The following is a 20,300-nucleotide window of genomic DNA, read 5'->3' on the forward strand; positions in this document are numbered from 1 at the left end:
TTGTCAACTTCATAGCAACAGCCCCATGAGAAACAAGAGTGAGGCAAGCACACAAAGTCCAACAGACAAGAGGGACTGGAGATTTACTCTATCATCCCCAGGTTCTGTGGGCTGATGATGGTTAGTCTTTTAGCTTGCGAAGAGTATAACATGACAAGCTGACTATCTAAGTTAAAAAGCTACACTGGATGTCATGAACTAGAAAGCTAAAGGTATCTTTAGTCATATGAAACCATCTTCAACTGACACAGGATAGGCATAGGAGGAAATATTCAAAAGGAATGGAGAAAAACCTCAATTTTATAATTTTAACTTTACCTACCCATTCCTTGCATTCTACTTAATAGAATCAAATCCATGGAGTATGTTCTTACTCCAACTTGCACATCACCAATTTTAAAATAAGGGTAGGGGACTGGTGGACAATCTCCTTGGACTTGGAAATCTCTTTTCCAAATTGACGCAATCAGGCAGGCTCTCAGGATTTCGGTTTAGAATAGAATCCAATTCTCCTAACATCTAGATATAAAAATAATGTCTAAACAACAACCTATCTCACTGAACAACATATTGACCACAAAGAAAACTCTTATAATACATGATTCCAATTGCAATTTCTTTGAGAAAATCAAATGAAACTATGAATTTGTCTTTGCTTTGTTCAAATACTACAATTTTCCATAGACACAGGGCCATACTAAATTATGTTCACAGCCTAATTTGTAAACATTATGCATCAAGGTTTTCATGTGCCACCAATATTAAATTAAAATTTAAAATTAACTCATATTATTACATTATGCTCATTTCTTCAAAAACGACTAAAAACAATTTTTTGACAATTATAGTAGTATGGATTCGATTCAACATTAATTCATCTTTAGACTTCTCCTGATAGGCCAATGGCTCAAAACCATGTTTTTCCACTGATGCAAGAAACGGAGCTAGGTCAGGAGGCTGCTAAGATAGGCAGGCATGGGAAGATGAGTCTGAAAGAACAGAGTCAGAAAAGAAGAAACAGAAACCACAAATATGAGAGTGGTGCCAAGATTTCAAGTCTGAGCAAAGAATAGGAGAATAAGAGCAATGAAAGAGATAGAGGACACAGGAGAAAGGTGGCACAGGGTGGGGATGAAGAATGAAATGTTCTGTTGAACCCGATGAGTCTGATATGTATACATAGCACCCATAGGAACATGTCCACCAGGAAGTCAGAAAGGACTCACATGCACCTCAAAAGTCCAAAGTAGATACAGACATGGAAGCCAATCCCGAGAGAGAACAGCTGAAATCATGAGAACAGCAGAAATAACAAGAAATCAGCAGGAGAAAGCACAGAATTCACCAAAGGCCCAACCCTGGGGCTGTGGGCAATGGGAGGACAGAGGAATAAGAATCTGTGAAGAAGGCCAAGATGGAACAGGTCAGAGAGGCAGACAAACCAAGAGGGTTCCAGGATCTATGCTACATGCAAAAGGAAAAGTTACTTGCATCAGAGATCGCAGAAAGAGCAGGCAGAAAGCAGGACAAGAGGGCTATTGGACTGGGTGCTTTGTTAGTGTGGTGGGGCAGAAACCAATGTGATAAGAAATTGGAGGGAGAAAGGTAGGAAAGGAAGCCATATTTGTCCACTCTCCCGATAAAGCCTGAGGCTGTTGGAGAGAAAGGGATAGGACTGTAACTTGAAGGATAACATGAAAAAGGAATGAATCAATATTATTTTGTCAACCAGAGGTATCACCACATAATGAGAAAAGGCTTCACGTATATCTGGCACAGGCATGATTAAAGTATGGAAATAGATAACAACCATTCTGCCTATTAAAACTCTCCATGTCCACCATTCCTCATCTCCTGCACACACGCACGCACGCACACACACATATGTGCACACACACACACACTTTGTACTAAACGATAATGCCTTTACAATATACATACAAAAAGAAGACCTGTATTACATTAAAAGTGTCGTTCAAGGACGGAATGTCATAAACTATATATTTGGAAATGTACCTTATAAGTTTTATGTCAACATTTTACTCAAGAGATTATCTGTTAATTTTTGAAATGACCTGCTACTTTTATGTCTTTTGTTATCTAAACTTGGCAGCATCATGGGTCATTAGAAAAAATATAGATCTATAAAAATATAATTAACCACAGTTAACTCCAGAGTTGTACTGAAAATGTTAGTGGGTCGGGTGCAGTGGCTTACGCCTGTAATCCCAGCACTTTCGGAGGCCGAGGAGGGCAGATCACTTGAGGCCAAGAGTTCAAGACCAGCCTGGCCAACATGGCAAAACCCTGTCTCTACTAAAAATACAAAAAATCAGCCGGGCGTGGTGGTGCACACCTGTAATCCCAGCTACTCGGAAGGCTGAAGCATGAGAATCACTTGAACCCAGGAGGCAGAAGTTGCAGTGAGCCAAGATCGCACCACTGCTCCAGCATGGGGACAGAGTGAGACTTTGACTCAAAAAAAAAAGGAAATGTTAGCAAAGTATTTACACTGAAACTAAACAACCCTTAAAACCTCGCAAATACTGAAGATCTTTCCCACATCCACACACTGTCCATAGCACATGCTCTATGTTTACCCACAAATATTGCTTTTAATCATTAAATGATTGACAAGGTTGAAGTTATGAGAAATGGTTATGAAAGCAGCAAATACCTGAGGTACTCACAGCTGTGGAGTAGGGGTTATGAGCTCCAGTATTTTCAGCCCAGCAGCCACATCCATAAAGAGCAGCCTGGGGAAAAAAGAAAATAGATATAATATTTCAGAAATATCATATGTAATTATTAGTTTTCAACAGAAATCATACCCATCTAATAAAGCCTGGTTTAATAATGATATAAAACAACTAGGTAATAATACCAGATGTTGTATAAGACCTACCCACACGATGCTTTTAATACTATCAAAACTATGTTTTCAGATATTCCATTAATCTTAAAACTTTCAGAAAACAGCAACAGCAAGTTTCTTAGTGTCATCAGCAGTAATTTTTTCCTTCCCCGGAAAACTTCTCCCTTTTGTAATTTGTCAGCTAGTTGTTCTTCTGGCCCCTTAAAACCAATGTGGTTAGCTTAAAATAGTAGTTTTCAAACTAGTTGTGTGTCAGATTACTTGGGGAGCTTACTGATAAGAAACCTAATTCCTGGAAATTCTGACTTAGTGTCTGGGGCAGACCTGGGAATCAGTACTGTTAACCAGGGCCATGGGGTACTGGGATGCAGCTGGTCCTCCTGCCATGCTCCAGGAAACCCTGCTTCAAGAGGGCCTTTTCCATGTCTGTGTTGACGTGGCACAAGAGGAAGTGCAAATAGTTCTGTACCAAAGGGCCCAATATACGCTCACCACTGTGCTAGATTCAGCCAGATGAAAAGAAAGGAGGCAAAAAGGCCTATTCAAGCTCATCAGTTTGTTAGGTGGTGGAGCAGATTTACACATCTGAAACCATCAGGAACACAATAAGCTACTATGGTTTTATAACAGATTATGACAATCATTCCTATTTTGTTTTTAATAACGCTACTTCTCTTCAATATCCACAATGACTTTTCTGACTTTGGGAGGGAAATCACAACTAATAACTTTTCCACTCCATAGTAAGAAGTAGAGATTAAAGTTTTTAAAAAACCTAGCTAGCTAGCTATCATAGAAAAATACAAGGAGGCATGCTCAAGAGTTCATTACTAAATGGTTGATAAGAATGAGAAATTTGAAACAACCTAAATGTCAATCAGTGAGGAAATGGCTAAACCTTGGCATGGCATTATGTAGAATTCATTGCAAAGGTTAAAAATAAAAGAATTAAGCTTTTTAAAAAGTCTTTAAGAACAAATACAGAAAGATCTCCCAAACATATTGTTGAATTGAAAAAAACAGCAAGCTACAATACATTCAGTATTCCCTGCCACTGATGGAGGAAAAAGATACTCCCATAAAGCAGTACTGATATTTTCTAAGAGTTCATTCTGAGGACTGGGGAATAAGCTAAGACTGAGGATGGGGACCAGACTTCAGCTTTCTATGATATTCTGTTATTTTTTACAAGGATCTTAGAAATCATTAGCTCCAATATTCTCCTCAGAGCAGGAATCTCCATGAAACAGCCCAGGCACTTCTGACACTGAGAACCTCACTGCCTCATGTGGGAACACATTCCGTTTACAGACACTTCCAATTGGTAGCAAATATCTGCTGTATCATAACCTCCAACCACTAGTCCTGGCTCTGCGCTCTGGAAGTACTGTAACCTCCCCTAGAAAGTCCTCCAATTTTTTAAAAACAGCTATTCTAGTTCTCTTTTCTAACCCAAAGAAGCCCAAATTTGTGAGCTATTCCCCCAAGACTCTGCGATGCACAAACCCACCACTCTCTCATAATTACCCTCCTAGAGAAATAAGTCAGTGTCCAAGATAACCAGAGATGGAAGTCTCCCATGTTCATGTGACCCATAGTTGCTATCTCCAGATATTACTGACAATATCCTCTTAAAATAGAAGCAAGAACTGAGCGGGATACTCTCAATATGGCAGACAGTGGGAAATCTGTTTACTGTTTCTGACAACACCATGCTTCTAAAATACATGCTGGCTCAGGGTCAGTGTGGCAACTGAAAGCCCTTCAGAAGTGATTTAGAATAAGATCTATAAATAAACTGGCAGACTTGTGGGATAACTATTCAACTGGTACTCCCTGAAGCAAGTGCTGGGTCAGCCAAAGTCTCAGAGAACACAAGAAATCAATGGAAGGACCCATTCGTCCTTCATTGAAAACTATCATCTTTTACATTCCCCACAATTAACATGACCAGGAGCCTGCACTCAAAAAATAGTAAATAAGGTCCCAAAGACACCTCTTAGAAAGCCAGGGGAGGTCATCTTTCTAGAAAAGAACATTTACACTTACCCTTTGTTCCTTCCCTTTAAGAAAATTCCCTTTATGATACCCTTCCTTAGTTTCAAGACCTAAAATTGTCTTCCTTCTTAACCTTCTGAAATTCACTGGGCTGAGACAGTGAAAGGTAAGATAAAAGAATTAGAGGTTGTCCATCTCTTATCCACTTCTTTGGATAAAATATGGCAACCTTAAGCAAGCCTTTAAAAACAAATTTTTAAAATCTTACTTCTTTTTGGTAGTAAAACTGTATTAAAATTTTATTAAAGCTATTATCATGCAGTAAAAGTAGGTCATATAAATGATATTATTATTAGTCTTCTCTGGGCGATAGTTTCCTCTTCTATACAATAAGGGTAATGAAAATACCTACCTCATATTGTTGTCACAGGATCATGTGAATTAACATACTTGCTGAACATAGCAAGTGCTTAATTAACAGTAGCTATAGCTGTTATTACTAGGAGCTATAATATGTAATTTAAATACATTTTGACATTGAATCTTCTACAGGTTTGTAAGGTAGCTGGTTATCCCCATTTTACAGAGGTGGAAAGTGGAGCTGAAAGATGTTAAGTAACTTGTTCAAAGTAAGGGGCATGGTAAATGGGGAGGTGGGATTAGAATAGAGGTTTACCTAGATCGGAAGTCCACACTTAAACAGTAAACTCAACCGCCTATTTGTGTGGAGGTGGGGTGAGGTTTAGGAGGACAAGTGAAATATAATAATTTCTTTCTCATGTCCAAACTGTAAATTCAAATTATTACAGTAAGCTAAAGAAGCAAATAAGTTATAATTCAAATTGTCATTTCTTATCTTTTTTTTTTTTTCTTTTTTTTGAGACAGAATCTTGCTCTGTCTCCCAGGCTGGAGTGCAGTGGCATGTTTGGCTCACTGCAACCTCAGCCTCCCAGGTTCAAGCAATTCTCCTGCCTCAGCCTCCCCAAGTAGCTGGGATTACAAGTGTCAGCCATCATGCTCAAATAATTTTTGTTCTCTTTTGTTTTGTTTTGACACAGAGTCTCACTCTCACCCACACTGGAGTGCAGTAGCAAGATCTCAGCTCACTGCAACCTCTGCCTCCCAGGTTCAAGCGATTCTCTTGCCTCAGCCCCCCCCAACTAGCTGGGATTACAGGCTTATACCACCACGCCCAGCTATTTTTTGTATTTTTAGTAGAGATGGGTGTCACCATGTTGGCCAGGCTGGTCCTGAACTCCTGACTTCAAGTGATCTACCTGCATTGGCCTCCCAAAGTGCTGGGAATTACAGGCGTGAGCCACTGCACCTGGCCTAATTTTTGTATTGTTAGTAGAGATGGCGTGAGCCAAAGTGCTGGGATTACAGAAAACAGTGAGAAAGTCACAGGGACTATAATGCATTGAAGGTGACTCTGCTGGCTTTTCTCTCACCTTCTCTACTTCTCTACGGAGTTTCACCATGTTGGCCCGGCTGGTCTTGAATTCCTGACCTCAACTGATCTGCTCACCTTGGCATTCCAAAGTGCTGGGATTACAGGAGTGAGCCACTGCACCCGGCCTCAAATTAACATTCACCATCTGCACTGCTACCACATATCTACAGCAGGGTAATATGCTAAAATTTTTAAGTAGTTAATTGTGCATTTAAAATACATTAAAAGTATCTAGTTTCAGCACACTTTAAAAAATAATTAGCCTTTGATATAACTTGCTTTTGTATTTTGTTTCATTTGGGCTTGTCAAAAAGAACTGTTCTTTACCTCTCATCTGATACTTACATAATGTGTTTCAAGTTTATTACATCTCCTCTATCCAAGCATTATAATCCAATTAAGCAACTGCATTTTCGTATAAGCCCTTTTACTCCTTTCTTCCACACTCTTTCCTGATTTTCTAACTCTCAGAAGCTGTGTATTCACAAACTAGCCAAGTGAGGCAAACCAACACATAAATTTTACAGAAGTATTTCTTTTGCTCAGGACAGTTCTAAGTGCAGGGGCAGAATAACTTCAAGATTGTTAGACGTAATATCCTGCTAACATAGTCCAGAACTATCCTTAGTTCTGTTGTTGCTATTTTGCTAACCAAAACAAACAGAAAACAGTGAGAAAGTCATGGGGACCATAATGCATCAAAGGTGACTCTGCTGGCTTTTCTCTCACCTTCTCTACTAGCGTATCCAAATCTGATATGCCAAGCTTGATTTTCCTATTGCAAACTTGACAAATACACAGGACTTTATAATGTAGAAAAATACCATGACCAGACAAAGGCTTTTACAATGAGTTCAAAGCATTGTACATACGTTAAGTAATCATTCCCTATACAGCCCCTTGCACACTAGGCAGAGTAGCACAAAACTAGTTATTCTTCCCTTCCCCTTTTTCCTAGTCTAGGAATATAAGCAGCTTAGAGCAGATCAAGCAACACCACTTTGGGGTGTGCAGTGATATTCTCCATGAATTGGATCTCTCTGCTTCAAGCAGTCACTAACCATCATGAAAAAAGTAACTGTGACACTGACTCTTCTTCAAATGTGACAAAGTACACAAAGCATAACAAGACACATTCCATCTATAAGATGCCACCCAAATACTAAGTTTAAATGAACCCTTGCAACTACTCCGTGAGAGTATCCAATTCATTTGTTCACTCAACAAATATTTATCAAGCCCACAAGTAATGTGCCAAAATTGATTTATCCTCAGAAAGCTTCCTAGATCAAATGGATTGTTAAATTTCATTCTCAGTTAAATTTCATTCTCAGTATAAAACTAAAGATGAGAGATGGGGGGAAGGGGCAAAGTGAAGAGGATGTGCAAGTGAACTGGGGACAAGCATATTTTACATAAATTAGACCATCTCCATTTCTAGATTTTTTAAGTGGTATCATGTGTCGGTGACCTGAAATACTGGTTATTTTCTAAAATGGCTGAAATGCTGGATCAGAGGAGGGATGTAAAGGGCCAAATGTCACAATACATGAAAGAGAGCAAATAAAAAATGTAACTCTAAAATCATTTCTCCAACTAAAAAGCAAGCAGTATAGTCAAGCAGAGTTTGTTCCTAAAGAGAGTGACATTTACAGAGAGAAAATGGAAACTGGCACACATTTATTAAATGCCAGTGCCCAGCCTGCTGAAAGCAGCAAAACTATGATCAACGATTGTAAAGATGAGAAACAAACCAATTACTACGAGATAGGTTTTCTTAAAAAGAATTTTAAAAAGGTATTTGGTTGATGATTTATACTACATGTTAAAAAACAATGATATTCATTTTTTCTAAAGAAAAAATGTTCCCACTGGTCAAAAAATTGTGAGCTAAAAATTCCATGCTTTACTCTGAAAGGCTAGTTTAAAAAACCCATAATTACTTACCTGCCCAACTCTCCCCGGATGTTTCAAGGCCAAGCCTCCACTGGAGACAGCAGCAGCAACATTCCCTTCGTGGTCCACAACCACAGCGCCTACCGTGTCCAAAGTGCCTGAGTCATTTTCCTGCAGAGCAAAAGTGGCACAAGTATTCACTAAGCATGGCATGGGACAATCTGATATGACTACATAGTACTTTTCCATACAATCATGACAGAAAAAATCTAAACTAATCCCTAAGTGGAACATTGAGCAATCTCCTAAAATTATCTATTATCAAGTTGCCATTTAAATCCTATTTAAGTCAAAACGTATTTTCCACCGAGAAATCCCAAACAAAAGGTATCCTGTTGCTTTTCTCTAATAATAAGGCTGCAGTGTCTTTTTAATAGAGGAAATGTCACAATTTAATATAAATTACAGTATACAGCAGTATCTCTTCATTCTCAAGAATTAAGTTCATGTTTGAGAATGTGTAGACGAAAACATCTGTGGCATAAATGAGCTAATAATAAATACTCTTGTTAGTATTTCTTTAAGTATTATATACAAACATCTAATAGAAATACATTCCACACAATAAATTAAGAAAATGACATTTACAATCTTAAAGTATACCACACTATCATTTTTCTCCTAGAGTTCCTTGTTTGTGAGAAACTTTATGGCAAGCTCCCTTCTCTCCTATAACAGTAACATGCTTGCCAATTGTATGGCAGAAAAGTGTATGTTCTTGGAAGGTATCTTTGTGTTTCTATGTTTTGTCCCAGGTCCCACATGTTTAAGGCACACAGTGATATTTAGTGACTATGAGCAGCTGTCTCCTACCTCCAAAGTTTCTGGGTCACCTGTGCAAGAGAGACAAACACTACACTACTGGATAGAAACGATGATTAAGGGAGGCAAGAAAAAAATTCATGGAAAAAGAAGTCTCATATATTAAAAAGGGGGGTTAAGGTAGGTTTTTAGGTTAATAGTAGTCATGGTAGTGTTCTTATGCTAGGGCATTGGTTTTCAAACCTTGCCCCACAACCCTAGATCCCACCCTTACCCCCACCACCAGCATGCATGTAAGAGCCAGGCCCAACGCAGGGTTCAACATGAACAGCTCCCCATCCTGTGTGATTTATTGCTCACATTACTGAGCAGGACTTGGTTGGTATTGAGAGATCCCTAAGAAGCAAAATGACACACTAAAGCCATCACCAGAAAAGTCAATGAGCTCCTGGGCCCATCTCAGAAGTTGGGCAACATTGAAGAGTTTCTAAATAGTGGAAGCAGAATTCAAACAAGAGAGTTTTCCCTAAAGCAAACTGGAAAACTCAGAAGTAGAGTGTGCCACAACAAAATTTTACATCAAGTCTGTTAGGAAAAGGTACTTACATCTAGAATTTATATTTCTTGCTCTAAATTCTAACTTCTCGTAAATATTCTGATACACTATGACAGTACTTAGTTTGATAAGAAATGTTGAACTGGCTGAAATGAATGCTATATTCCTAATCCCTCTTTTAACCACAGCTGGGGAAAGTCTAGCCAATGGATCCACATGGTCATATCTCAGAATGACATAGTTCTGCTCAAAGCATGTGCCCTTCAAGAATACTTCCTAGCCTGAACTCCCTAAGGAAAGGTTTGATCCACTCCATATCACACCGAATGCAACAGACACTCAGGACATACTTATTTTTTAATTAGGATGCAGGATGTCTGTATCCCTGGTGTTACAAAACATGCCCAATAGTGAGTAACATGCAATGCCATCCCAATGTCAGGGCCAGTTTTCTACCTCCGTTTCGCAAGATTTGACTTCATGCAAATCCAGATGCTGCCGCTATCTTAGGGAAGACTTAACAATAACCAGACATGCTCATTCAGGTTGGACAAAGCAAAGTCTATCTTCTCTGGTAGGTAAGATTAAGAACAGCAGTACGGAAATGCATTAAAAACATTTTATTCCAGAAAAGATGGATAATCTTAAAGAGAAATATACTTTTAAGAGGAATATTTGTTTTATAATGCTAATAAATAATTTCTAAATCTTTATATCCTTTGCAATCTCGGGTAGAGAAGTGTTAGTTCCCCAGATGCCAAGTTTGATGTCTCCTTTAAGAAGGCTTCTCAAATTTTAATGTGCACACACATCATCAGGAGAATTTGTTTAAATGCAGATTCTGATGGAGCAATCTGGGAACTATCCAAGACTGTACATCTAACAATATTCCACATTATGCTGATGGTCTAACAGCATCCCACCCCAGGGGATCATTATCCACCAAATACCTGCCCCATTAATTCTGAAGCAAACTATTTACAGGCACAAATCTGCTGAAGGAGAAACTTAAACTACCTAAGGCTAACATTATGCCAGTATAAAAGATTTAAGTTCTATCTTGTTCAACTGTCAACTGACAGCATATCACCACCATTATACTACATGGATTTGGTATGTATATTTTAAAATACTGATCTTACACTTTGAACAGCAAACAAATCTCATACAAATAAACAAACTGTAAAATAACTTTCCTCAACAATAACAAGAGAAAAGTCAAGAAAGGGTATTCTTTTAAGATTATTTTTGGAAATACTGAGTTTTTATTGAGAGACATATGCCAGTACTTTTTGCCCTTATTCTTTGTTATAAAACTCTGGAAATTTTTACACACTTTTTTCCCTAGCCCAAGTAAGGCATAATGTAAAGTGACTGTCTTCATCAGTCCTACCAGATAAGGATAATTGCTTCTGGTAAATAATCAAATTGTGACTTTCTTTTTTTTTTCTTTTTTTTTTTCTTTTATTATTATTATTATTATTATCATTCTTATACATTAGGTTTTATGGTACATGTGCGCAATGTGCAGGTAAGTTACATATGTATACATGTGCCATGCTGGTGCGCTGCACCCACCAACTTGTCATCTAGCATTAGGTATATCTCCCAATGCTATCCCTCCCCACTCCCCCCACCCCACAACAGTCCCCGAAGTGTGATGTTCCCCTTCCTGTGTCCATGTGTTCTCATTGTTCAATTCCCACCTATGAGTGAGAATATGCGGTGTTTGGTTTTTTGTTCTTGCGATAGTTTACTGAGAATGATGATTTCCAGTTTCATCCATGTCCCTACAAAGGACGTGAACTCATCATTTTTTATGGCTGCATAGTATTCCCTGGTGTATATGTGCCACATTTTCTTAATCCAGTCTATCATTGTTGGACATTTGGGTTGGTTCCAAGTCTTTGCTATTGTGAATAATGCGGCAATAAACATACGTGTGCATGTGTCTTTATAGCAGCATGATTTATAGTCCTTTGGGTATATACCCAGTAATGGGATGGCTGGGTCGAATGGAATTTCTAGTTCTAGATCCCTGAGGAATCGCCACACTGACTTCCACAAGGGTTGAACTAGTTTACAGTCCCACCAACAGTGTAAAAGTGTTCCTATTTCTCCACATCCTCTCCAGCACCTGTTGTTTCCTGACTTTTTAATGATTGCCATTCTAACTGGTGTGAGATGGTATCTCATTGTGGTTTTGATTTGCATTTCTCTGATGGCCAGCGATGGTGAGCATTTTTTCATGTGTTTTTTGGCTGCATAAATGTCTTCTTTTGAGAAGTATCTGTTCATGTCCTTCGCCCACTTTTTGATGGGGTTGTTTGTTTTTTTCTTGTAAATTTGTTGGAGTTCATTGTAGATTCTGGATATTAGCCCTTTGTCAGATGAGTAGGTTGCGAAAATGTTCTCCCATTTTGTAGGTTGCCTGTTCACTCTGATGGTAGTTTCCTTTGCTGTGCAGAAGCTCTTGAGTTTAATTAGATCCCATTTGTCAATTTTGGCTTTTGTTGCCATTGCTTTTGGTGTTTTAGACATGAAGTCCTTGCCCATGCCTATGTCCTGAATGGTACTGCCTGGGTTTTCTTCTAGGGTTTTTATGGTTTCAGGTCTAATATTTAAGTCTTTAATCCATCTTGAATTGATTTTTGTTTAAGGTGTAAGGAAGGGATCCAGTTTCAGCTTTCTACATATGACTAGCCAGTTTTCCTAGCACCATTTATTAAATAGGGAATCCTTTCCCCGTTGCTTGTTTTTGTCAGGTTTGTCAAAGATCAGATGGTTGTAGATATGCGGCATTATTTCTGAGGCCTCTGTTCTGTTCCATTGATCTATATCTCTGTTTTGGTACCAGTACCATGCTGTTTTGGTTACTGTAGCCTTGTAGTATAGTTTGAAGTCAGGTAGTGTGATGCCTCCAGCTTAGTTCTTTTGGCTTAGGATTGACTTGGCGATGCGGGCTCTTTTTTGGTTCCATATGAACTTTAAAGTAGTTTTTTCCAATTCTGTGAAGAAAGTCATTGGTAGCTTGATGGGGATGGCATTGAATCTGTAAATTACCTTGGGAAGGATGGCCATTTTCATGATATTGATTCTTCCTACCCATGAGCATGGAATGTTCTTCCATTTGTTTGTATCCTCTTTTATTTCCTTGAGCAGTGGTTTGTAGTTCTCCTTGAAGAGGTCTTTCACATCCCTTGTAAGTTGGATTCCTAGGTATTTTATTCTCTTTGAAGCAATTGTGAATGGGAGTTCACTCATGATTTGGCTCTCTGTTTGTCTGTTATTGATGTATAAGAATGCTTGTGATTTTTGCACATTGATTTTGTATCCTGAGACTTTGCTGAAGTTGCTTATCAGCTTAAGGAGATTTTGGGCTGAGACAATGGGGTTTTCTAGATATACTATCATGTCATCTGCAAACAAGGACAATTTGACTTCCTCTTTTCCTAATTGAATACCCTTGATTTCCTTCTCCTGCCTAATTGCCCTGGCCAGAACTTCCAACACTATGTTGAATAGAAGTGGCGAGAGAGGGCATCCCTGTCTTGTGCCAGTTTTCAAAGGGAATGCTTCCAGTTTTTGCCCATTCAGTATGATATTGGCTGTGGGTTTGTCATAAATAGCTCTTATTATTTTGAGATACATCCCATCAATTCCTAATTTATTGAGAGTTTTTAGCATGAAGGGTTGTTGAATTTTGTCAAAGGCCTTTTCTGCATCTATTGAGATAATCATGTGGTTTTTGTCTTTGGTTCTGTTTATATGCTGGATTACATTTATTGATTTGCGTATATTGAACCAGCCTTGCATCCCAGGGATGAAGCCCACTTGATCATGGTGGATAAGCTTTTTGATGTGCTGCTGGATTCTGTTTGCCAGTATCTTATTGAGGATTTTTGCATCAATGTTCATCAAGGATACTGGTCTAAAATTCTCTTTTTTTGTTGTGTCTCTGCCAGGCTTTGGTATCAGGATGATGCTGGCCTCATAAAATGAGTTAGGGAGGATTCCCTCTTTTTCTATTGATTGGAATAGTTTCAGAAGGAATGGTACCAGCTCCTCCTTGTACCTCTGGTAGAATTTGGCTGTGAACCCATCTGGTCCTGGACTTTTTTTGGTTGGTAAGCCATTGATTATTGCCACCAAATTGTGACTTTCATCCTATTTCACTGTCTAACCTTTGAGGGAGGGTTATGTCTCTTTTTTACATTTCAGTTATTTTAATTAATAAAGATTATATATATTTATGGTATATAGCATGATGTTTTGATATAGGCATAGATTGTAGAATGGCAGAAATCAAGCTAATTAACATATACATTACCTCACATAATCATTTATTTCTGGAGAGAATGCTTACAATCTACTCTCTTAAGGGTATTTTCATTAGCTCTTTTTTATAAACTACAACTGCTGATACTACCCACGCATTCTGTAAAACAGAATTTTATAGAGGGGATAAGTAACGTATACACAATGCTATGCATTATCTGTAAAGCAATTTTCCTAGCATTTCAATCAGGATATTGTGAACCATGAGAACTGTTATGCCTAACCAAACTCCTGTAGAAAGATACAAAAACTGATGTCAGTATAACTGGATTATACATACATGGATTTACTGTAACTTGGTTTTCAAAAATGAAAAATCATGCAAATAATAAAGAATCCTGTTCCAAATTAAGCTAAATATTCCTAAGAGCCTGTAACACCTAAAAAAAAAAAAATCAGAATTACTTCATAAATATTCAAGAATTAGTTCATAGGCTTCACATACTGCAAAGCAAATTTAAGGATGATGAAGTAATACTTAAGCATTTTTATGAAGTGCAGATAAATTAGGTGAAAGACAAACATTGGTATTTTGGCCATAATAATTTCACAGAGCTCGTTTGTACAGGAATGAAATCTTAGAAAGGTTAAAAAATATACAATGACTGCTACTATATAGAGCTACTATTGCACTCTTACACTCTATAAATACTTAAAAATATATGCACTACACGGATACACATATACCTATTGTCCTTGACTAAAACATGCTATTTGTATTACTTTTTTGATAAAATTGTAACTAAAAAGCAACTGTATAAAACTATAGCCCTCTTCAAAATAAGCATGTATATAAAGTTAGCATAGAGGTTACATGTGTTAAAGAAAACACTGAAATAAAACTTTCTTGAAGTAACCAATAAATAAGCAGTCCCTGTTTTCTCTGCTCCAAATTAGAGACGGTTATTATATAGTTATTATAAGAATTAAAATAACACAGGTAAACTACTTTAAAATGAATAAATCCCTTAATACAAAGTTAAGGCACTTCCCACCAGAAAATTAAGCTTCTAATCTGCACTCTCTGAAATCTGCCAAGAGACACCATCTATCAGTCTTTTTTTTTTTTTTTTGAGACGGAATTTCGCTCTTGTTGCCCAGGCTGGAGTGCAATGGCGTGATCTTGGCTCACAGCAACCTCCACCTCCCAGGCTTGAGCGATTCTCCTGCCTCAGCTTCCCGAGTAGGGGGATTACAGGCATCCACCACCACACCCAGCTAATTTTTTTGTATTTTTAGTGTAGACAGAGTTTCACTATGTTAGCCAGGCTGGTCTTGAACTCCTGACCTCAGGCTATCCACCTGCCTTGGCCTCCCAAAGTGCTGGGATTACAGGCGTGAGCCACCAGGCCCAGCCCCATCTACCAGTCTTTTATCTTATTAACTCAGTCTTTCTTCTGTCCAGAATTACTCAAATATCAAGTAGCTAAAATATAAGAATATATCTTAAATGTATAAGTGCATCCTAAAATAGGTCTATTATCTTAATATAATGATAAAGACAGAAATGCATTCTTTGAAAATATACCAAGCCCTCCTCATATACCTCTGTCAGGTTTGAGAGCAGCATTATAACTGGCATGAGCTTCCACTTGAGAAATGCAGATGACTTATACCCTAACATGACAGTACAACAATGCCATCACAAAGCTTTCACATCTCTGAGCATCCTAAATGTAGAGAGATGGCTCCAGCTACAGGACATCTAGACCTAGCTCTATATCTCTCACAAATCAGCCATCCAACAGCAGGGTCACTGTGGGCTACAGTTTATCAACTATATGTAAACAAAATATAATTTAGCTAGGCCGGGCTGGGTGGCTCACGCCTGTAATCCTAGCACTTTGGGACGCCAAGATGGGTGGATCTCCTGAGGTCAGGAGTTCAAGACTAGCCTGGCCAACATGGTGAAACCCTGTCTCTACTACAAATACAAAAAAAAAAAAAATTAGCTGGGCATGGTGGTGTGCACCTGTAGTCCCAGCTACTCAGAGGCTGGGATGGGAGAATCACTTGAACCCAGGAGGTGGAGGCTGCAGTGAGCTGAGATCATGTCACTGCACTCCAGCCTGGGTGACACAGTGAGACTCTGTCCCAAAAATATTAATAATTTAGCTAGAATTATCTACTCTCACCTATGTGGACTGCATGAAACCAGCAAAAATCTGAACATAGGAACACTCAATGATATTATCTTCCCTCTTTAGAAAATCATCTTCTGATGCCCAATACTATTAATGATGTTTCTTATAAACTATAGTCAAGATGTCTATTCTTAAGTAATCTTTTATTTTCTTTGTTTAATAGGTATGAATTAAATGGCTTTGCAACACTATACAAATTGGTACCAAATATATTTATAGAGCAAGAGGAAAAAAATGTATACCACATAAAAATCTAAACAGAGTGGTCAACATAGCAGACCCCGTCTCTACAAAAAAACAAAAAACCCAGCCAGGCATGGTGGCACACACCTGTAGTCTGACCTACTCAGGAGGCTGAGGCTGGAAGATCCCCTATGCCCAGGAGTGCAAGGCTACAGTGAGCAATCGTCACACCACTGCACTCCAGCCAGGGCAACAGAGTAAGACACTATCTCTAAACAAGCAAAAAAATAAACAATAAAATCTTTATACTATTTATTTCCTAAATCACTTGACAAAAATTAACAGAAGGATTTTCAGGTTAAAATAAAAATAAACTGTTTGAACCATGCTTTTAAGGGGATTTAATATATCTGGGTTAGAGGAGTTAAATTCATATCATAAAAAAGATTACTTAAAAATTCCAAACCCTCAAAGATAGCAAAGGACGATGTTTTCTAACTGGTAGAATTCCTATACAATGTTCTGGGGTTTGCAACATTAAAGGTGGAAAAGGCAACAGTTTTCATCTTGGTTTTTAAGATAATCTTTTAAATAATGAATTGTAAGCTTTTCTCCTTACAATGAAACAGTTTGAAGGGCCTCAGAATGCATGTTGAATGAGTGTGTGTAAGCGATGGTAGAGGTCACACCAACATACTCATGGCTTAAATTATTACACGGCTAAACAGGAAATACTATCACAAAAGTAGTTTTATGCAGCTTTAAATCATTTCTATTCTCACTCATATGCAGTTTAATTAATATCATTTAACTTATACCCATAGTGAACCACTGGTTAAAGATTGAGAACCTAGGATATGCTGAACTTGAAATAAAAATTATAGCAAGTTCCTTAAGATGACATTAAGTAGGTCGTTAAACTGCATTCATCCTATCAAAATACTTACAGAACACATCTCAAGGACTTCAAATATTAAATATTTAATGATAAATATGTCCAATTTGGCTTATTTGTCTGAAATGAATATTAATCACAATTTTATAATTCTAAATCAAAATTTATAAGTTCTACATTAAATATAAACCTACCTATGACCCAACAATGAAATTCTTAAGTATTTACCAAAGAGAAATCAAAATGTATACCACAAAAAGACTTGTCAAGGGTGTTCATGGCACCTTTATTTGCAATAGCCAAAACCTGGGAACAATCCAAATGTCTATCAACAGGGGAATGGGTAAACGAATCATGATATTGTCAATACTGGAGGATTGCTGAGCAATAAAAAGGAGCCCATGCTATATGCAACAATATGAATAATCTTTCAGACATATGCTGAGCAAAAGAAGCTGGACACAAAAGAACATATAGACTCCATTTTAATGAACAAGTAAAACTATGGTGAAAAAGAATCAGAAAATTGTTATCTTCATTGGGGAGGGCACTACCTACAAAGGGGCACAAGAAAACTTTCTGGAGTCATGGAAATATTCTATATTTTGATAGGAGTATTGGTTACATGGTTATATACACATGTCAAAATTCATCGAATTATACACTCAAGATGCATGCATTTTACTGTAAAAAAGGCGAAAAAAAAGGCAAAAAAAATCAATAGCAACGTATTATCTTAAAAAACAAAACCAAATATTCAAAACATCAGATCATGAACAAATTTTTCAACTTTTTCCTATTGGTACAAGGCATATTTAATACACATTTGGTTGTAACTGTAAGAAAAAAGGGAAAACCTGAAAAATATGAATGAGATATTAAGAGACATGGCTCAAAGTCTAATCTGTGGCTAACTAGAGAGAATAGACAAAATAAAAGAGAGAAAATATTTAAAGTCAAAATGGCTCAAATTTTCCAGCACTGATAGAAAACAAGAATCCTGATCGCCAGGAAGCCAGAGAAAAAGGGAAAAAGCCAGATAGAAAAGAAATGTCACCTACAACAGAATGACAGCCAAATTCCTGGAAGCTCAGTAGGCCAGAAGGCTATAATTGGTTGGTATAATATCCTCAAAGAAAAGTAACTGTGAACTTACAAATGGTATTCAACAAAACTGCCTTTTAGGAACAAAATTAAAGACATTTATAAATATATAAATAAATCCAATGAGTTCACTGCCAGGAGGACTGCATTTAGTAAAGTCCATAAGGGGCATTCTACTTAACACTACAACCTGTCCTCCTTCTGCATCCTCCCTACCATCCACACACAAGCACACCTAATCTCCCGTTCTTTGCTCTACTTTATATTTTTTCCATAACATCTCATCACCTTCTAAAATGATAGAATGCTCATATCATTTACATTGCCCATCTCTCTGACAAGATGACAGGCTTCATGAAGGCAGGAACCTTTGCACATTTTATACACTAACATATGCCAAGCACCCAGAAAAGCACTTGACACCTCTTAGGCACTCAATAAACACTTGTTGAATGGATGAATAAATAAATAAATGATATATTTCAAGAAGAAGGGAAATAAATGAAGGAGGACAAGCAGACACGCAACAAGAAATGGGTAAGCAAATACAATAGCAAACCTGCATATAAATTAAAACACACAGTGAAACCCCGTCTCTACTAAAAATACAAAAAATTAGCCGGGCATGGCGGCGTGTGCCTATAGTCCCAGCTACTCGGGAGGCTGAGGCAGGAGAATTGCTTGAACCCAGGAAACAGAGGTTGCAGTGAGCCGAGATTGTGCCACTGCCCTCCAGCCTAGGCAACAGAGCAAGACTCCGTCTCCAAAAAAAAAAAAAAAAAAAAAATCTTAAAAAATAATAATGTCTTATTGAATGTCAGATTGGATTTTAAAATCTGGCTAGATGTTATTTATGAGAGATAAGCCTAAAGCATAAGAATATGGAAAAGTTGAAAGTAAAAGGATGGGGAAGAAAAAGCAATATACCAAGCAGATATCAATCCAAACAATGAAACTATGTTAACATCACACAAAATAAGTGTTAAGACAGAAAGCATTAATAGAGATACATGATAAATGCTGAAAGCTTAGAGTCACCAAGGAAATACAATAATTCTAAATTTGTATGTATTTTTAAAAGCCTCAAATTTATGTAAAGTAAAAACAGAGAAATCAACAAATCATACTCCACAATGAGATATTTCAACACATTTCTCTCAATTAGGAAGAGGTCAAGCAAGAAAAATCAGTAAGAAATGGACGTGAATACCATATTAAAAAGCTTGATTTTATAGCATTGACAGATCTCTGTACCCAATATTAGAAAAGAAAGTTTCTTTTCAGGCACAAACGGATCACACATTAAACCATAAACTAAATCATTAACAAATTTCAAAAAACAATATCAAACAGAATATACTCTCTGACTATAATACAATTAACTTAGGAGTCAATAAAAGTAGATAAAACTTGGAAATTAAAAGATTAAAAAATTCTTCTAAATAATTTATGGATCAAATAAATCCAAACGGAAACAAAAAATACTTAATAATGAAAAACAAAAATGTAGCATTTCAAAACTTGTGGGATACAGTAAAAGTAGTACTGAGAGGGAAATTTATGTCCAAAATTTTAACATCAGAGAAGAAGAAAAAATTAATAAGCTAACTATCCAACAAAAGAAATTAGAAAGAGAACAAGATAAACACAAAGAAAAAGGGGGAAAAAAAACAAAGAAAAAATGAAAAATCAATGAAGGAGATAGATACAAACTTTAAATAAAGAGACCAAAAAAAAGGCAAAGTTGGTTCTGTGAAAAAATACTTGAATGAATTCAGTCTGATTGGCAATCACTTTCTCTGTGTATCACCTAAATCTCAGCAAAAGCCCATCCCTCCTGCCTTGTCCTCCAACACTAGCCTCATCTCTCTCAAGTAATAACAGACGCTAGCATCTTTGCCTCACTTGTACTTCATACAGTGCAAATGTCACTTTCCACCCCTACCCTCATCCCCACCCCACCCACATCACACATTAAAGTACTACATATCTTCAAGTGATGCAGGCTCAAATAATTCCAGAAAAAGATTTCTTG

General features: G+C 37.4%; 1 protein-coding gene across 3 annotated transcripts in view; it reads right to left on the reverse strand.

Moving 5' to 3' along the window:
* TASP1 (taspase 1) overlaps nt 1-20,300 on the reverse strand; it is a 312,488-nt gene that overhangs the window by 188,037 nt on the left and 104,151 nt on the right. For 2 of the 3 annotated variants that reach the window (XM_054467672.2, XM_054467673.2), the window contains exons 9-10: nt 8,275-8,394; nt 2,678-2,756 (exon numbers count right to left, since the gene is read on the reverse strand). In XM_054467672.2, the coding sequence (XP_054323647.1) occupies nt 2,678-2,756; nt 8,275-8,394 (199 nt within the window). The remainder of the gene's footprint in view (nt 1-2,677; nt 2,757-8,274; nt 8,395-20,300) is intronic. The other variant, XR_008496145.2, reaches the window with a different exon arrangement.

The sequence above is a fragment of the Pongo pygmaeus genome, chromosome 21, assembly GCF_028885625.2.
Source record: "Pongo pygmaeus isolate AG05252 chromosome 21, NHGRI_mPonPyg2-v2.0_pri, whole genome shotgun sequence".
NCBI lineage: Eukaryota > Metazoa > Chordata > Mammalia > Primates > Hominidae > Pongo > Pongo pygmaeus.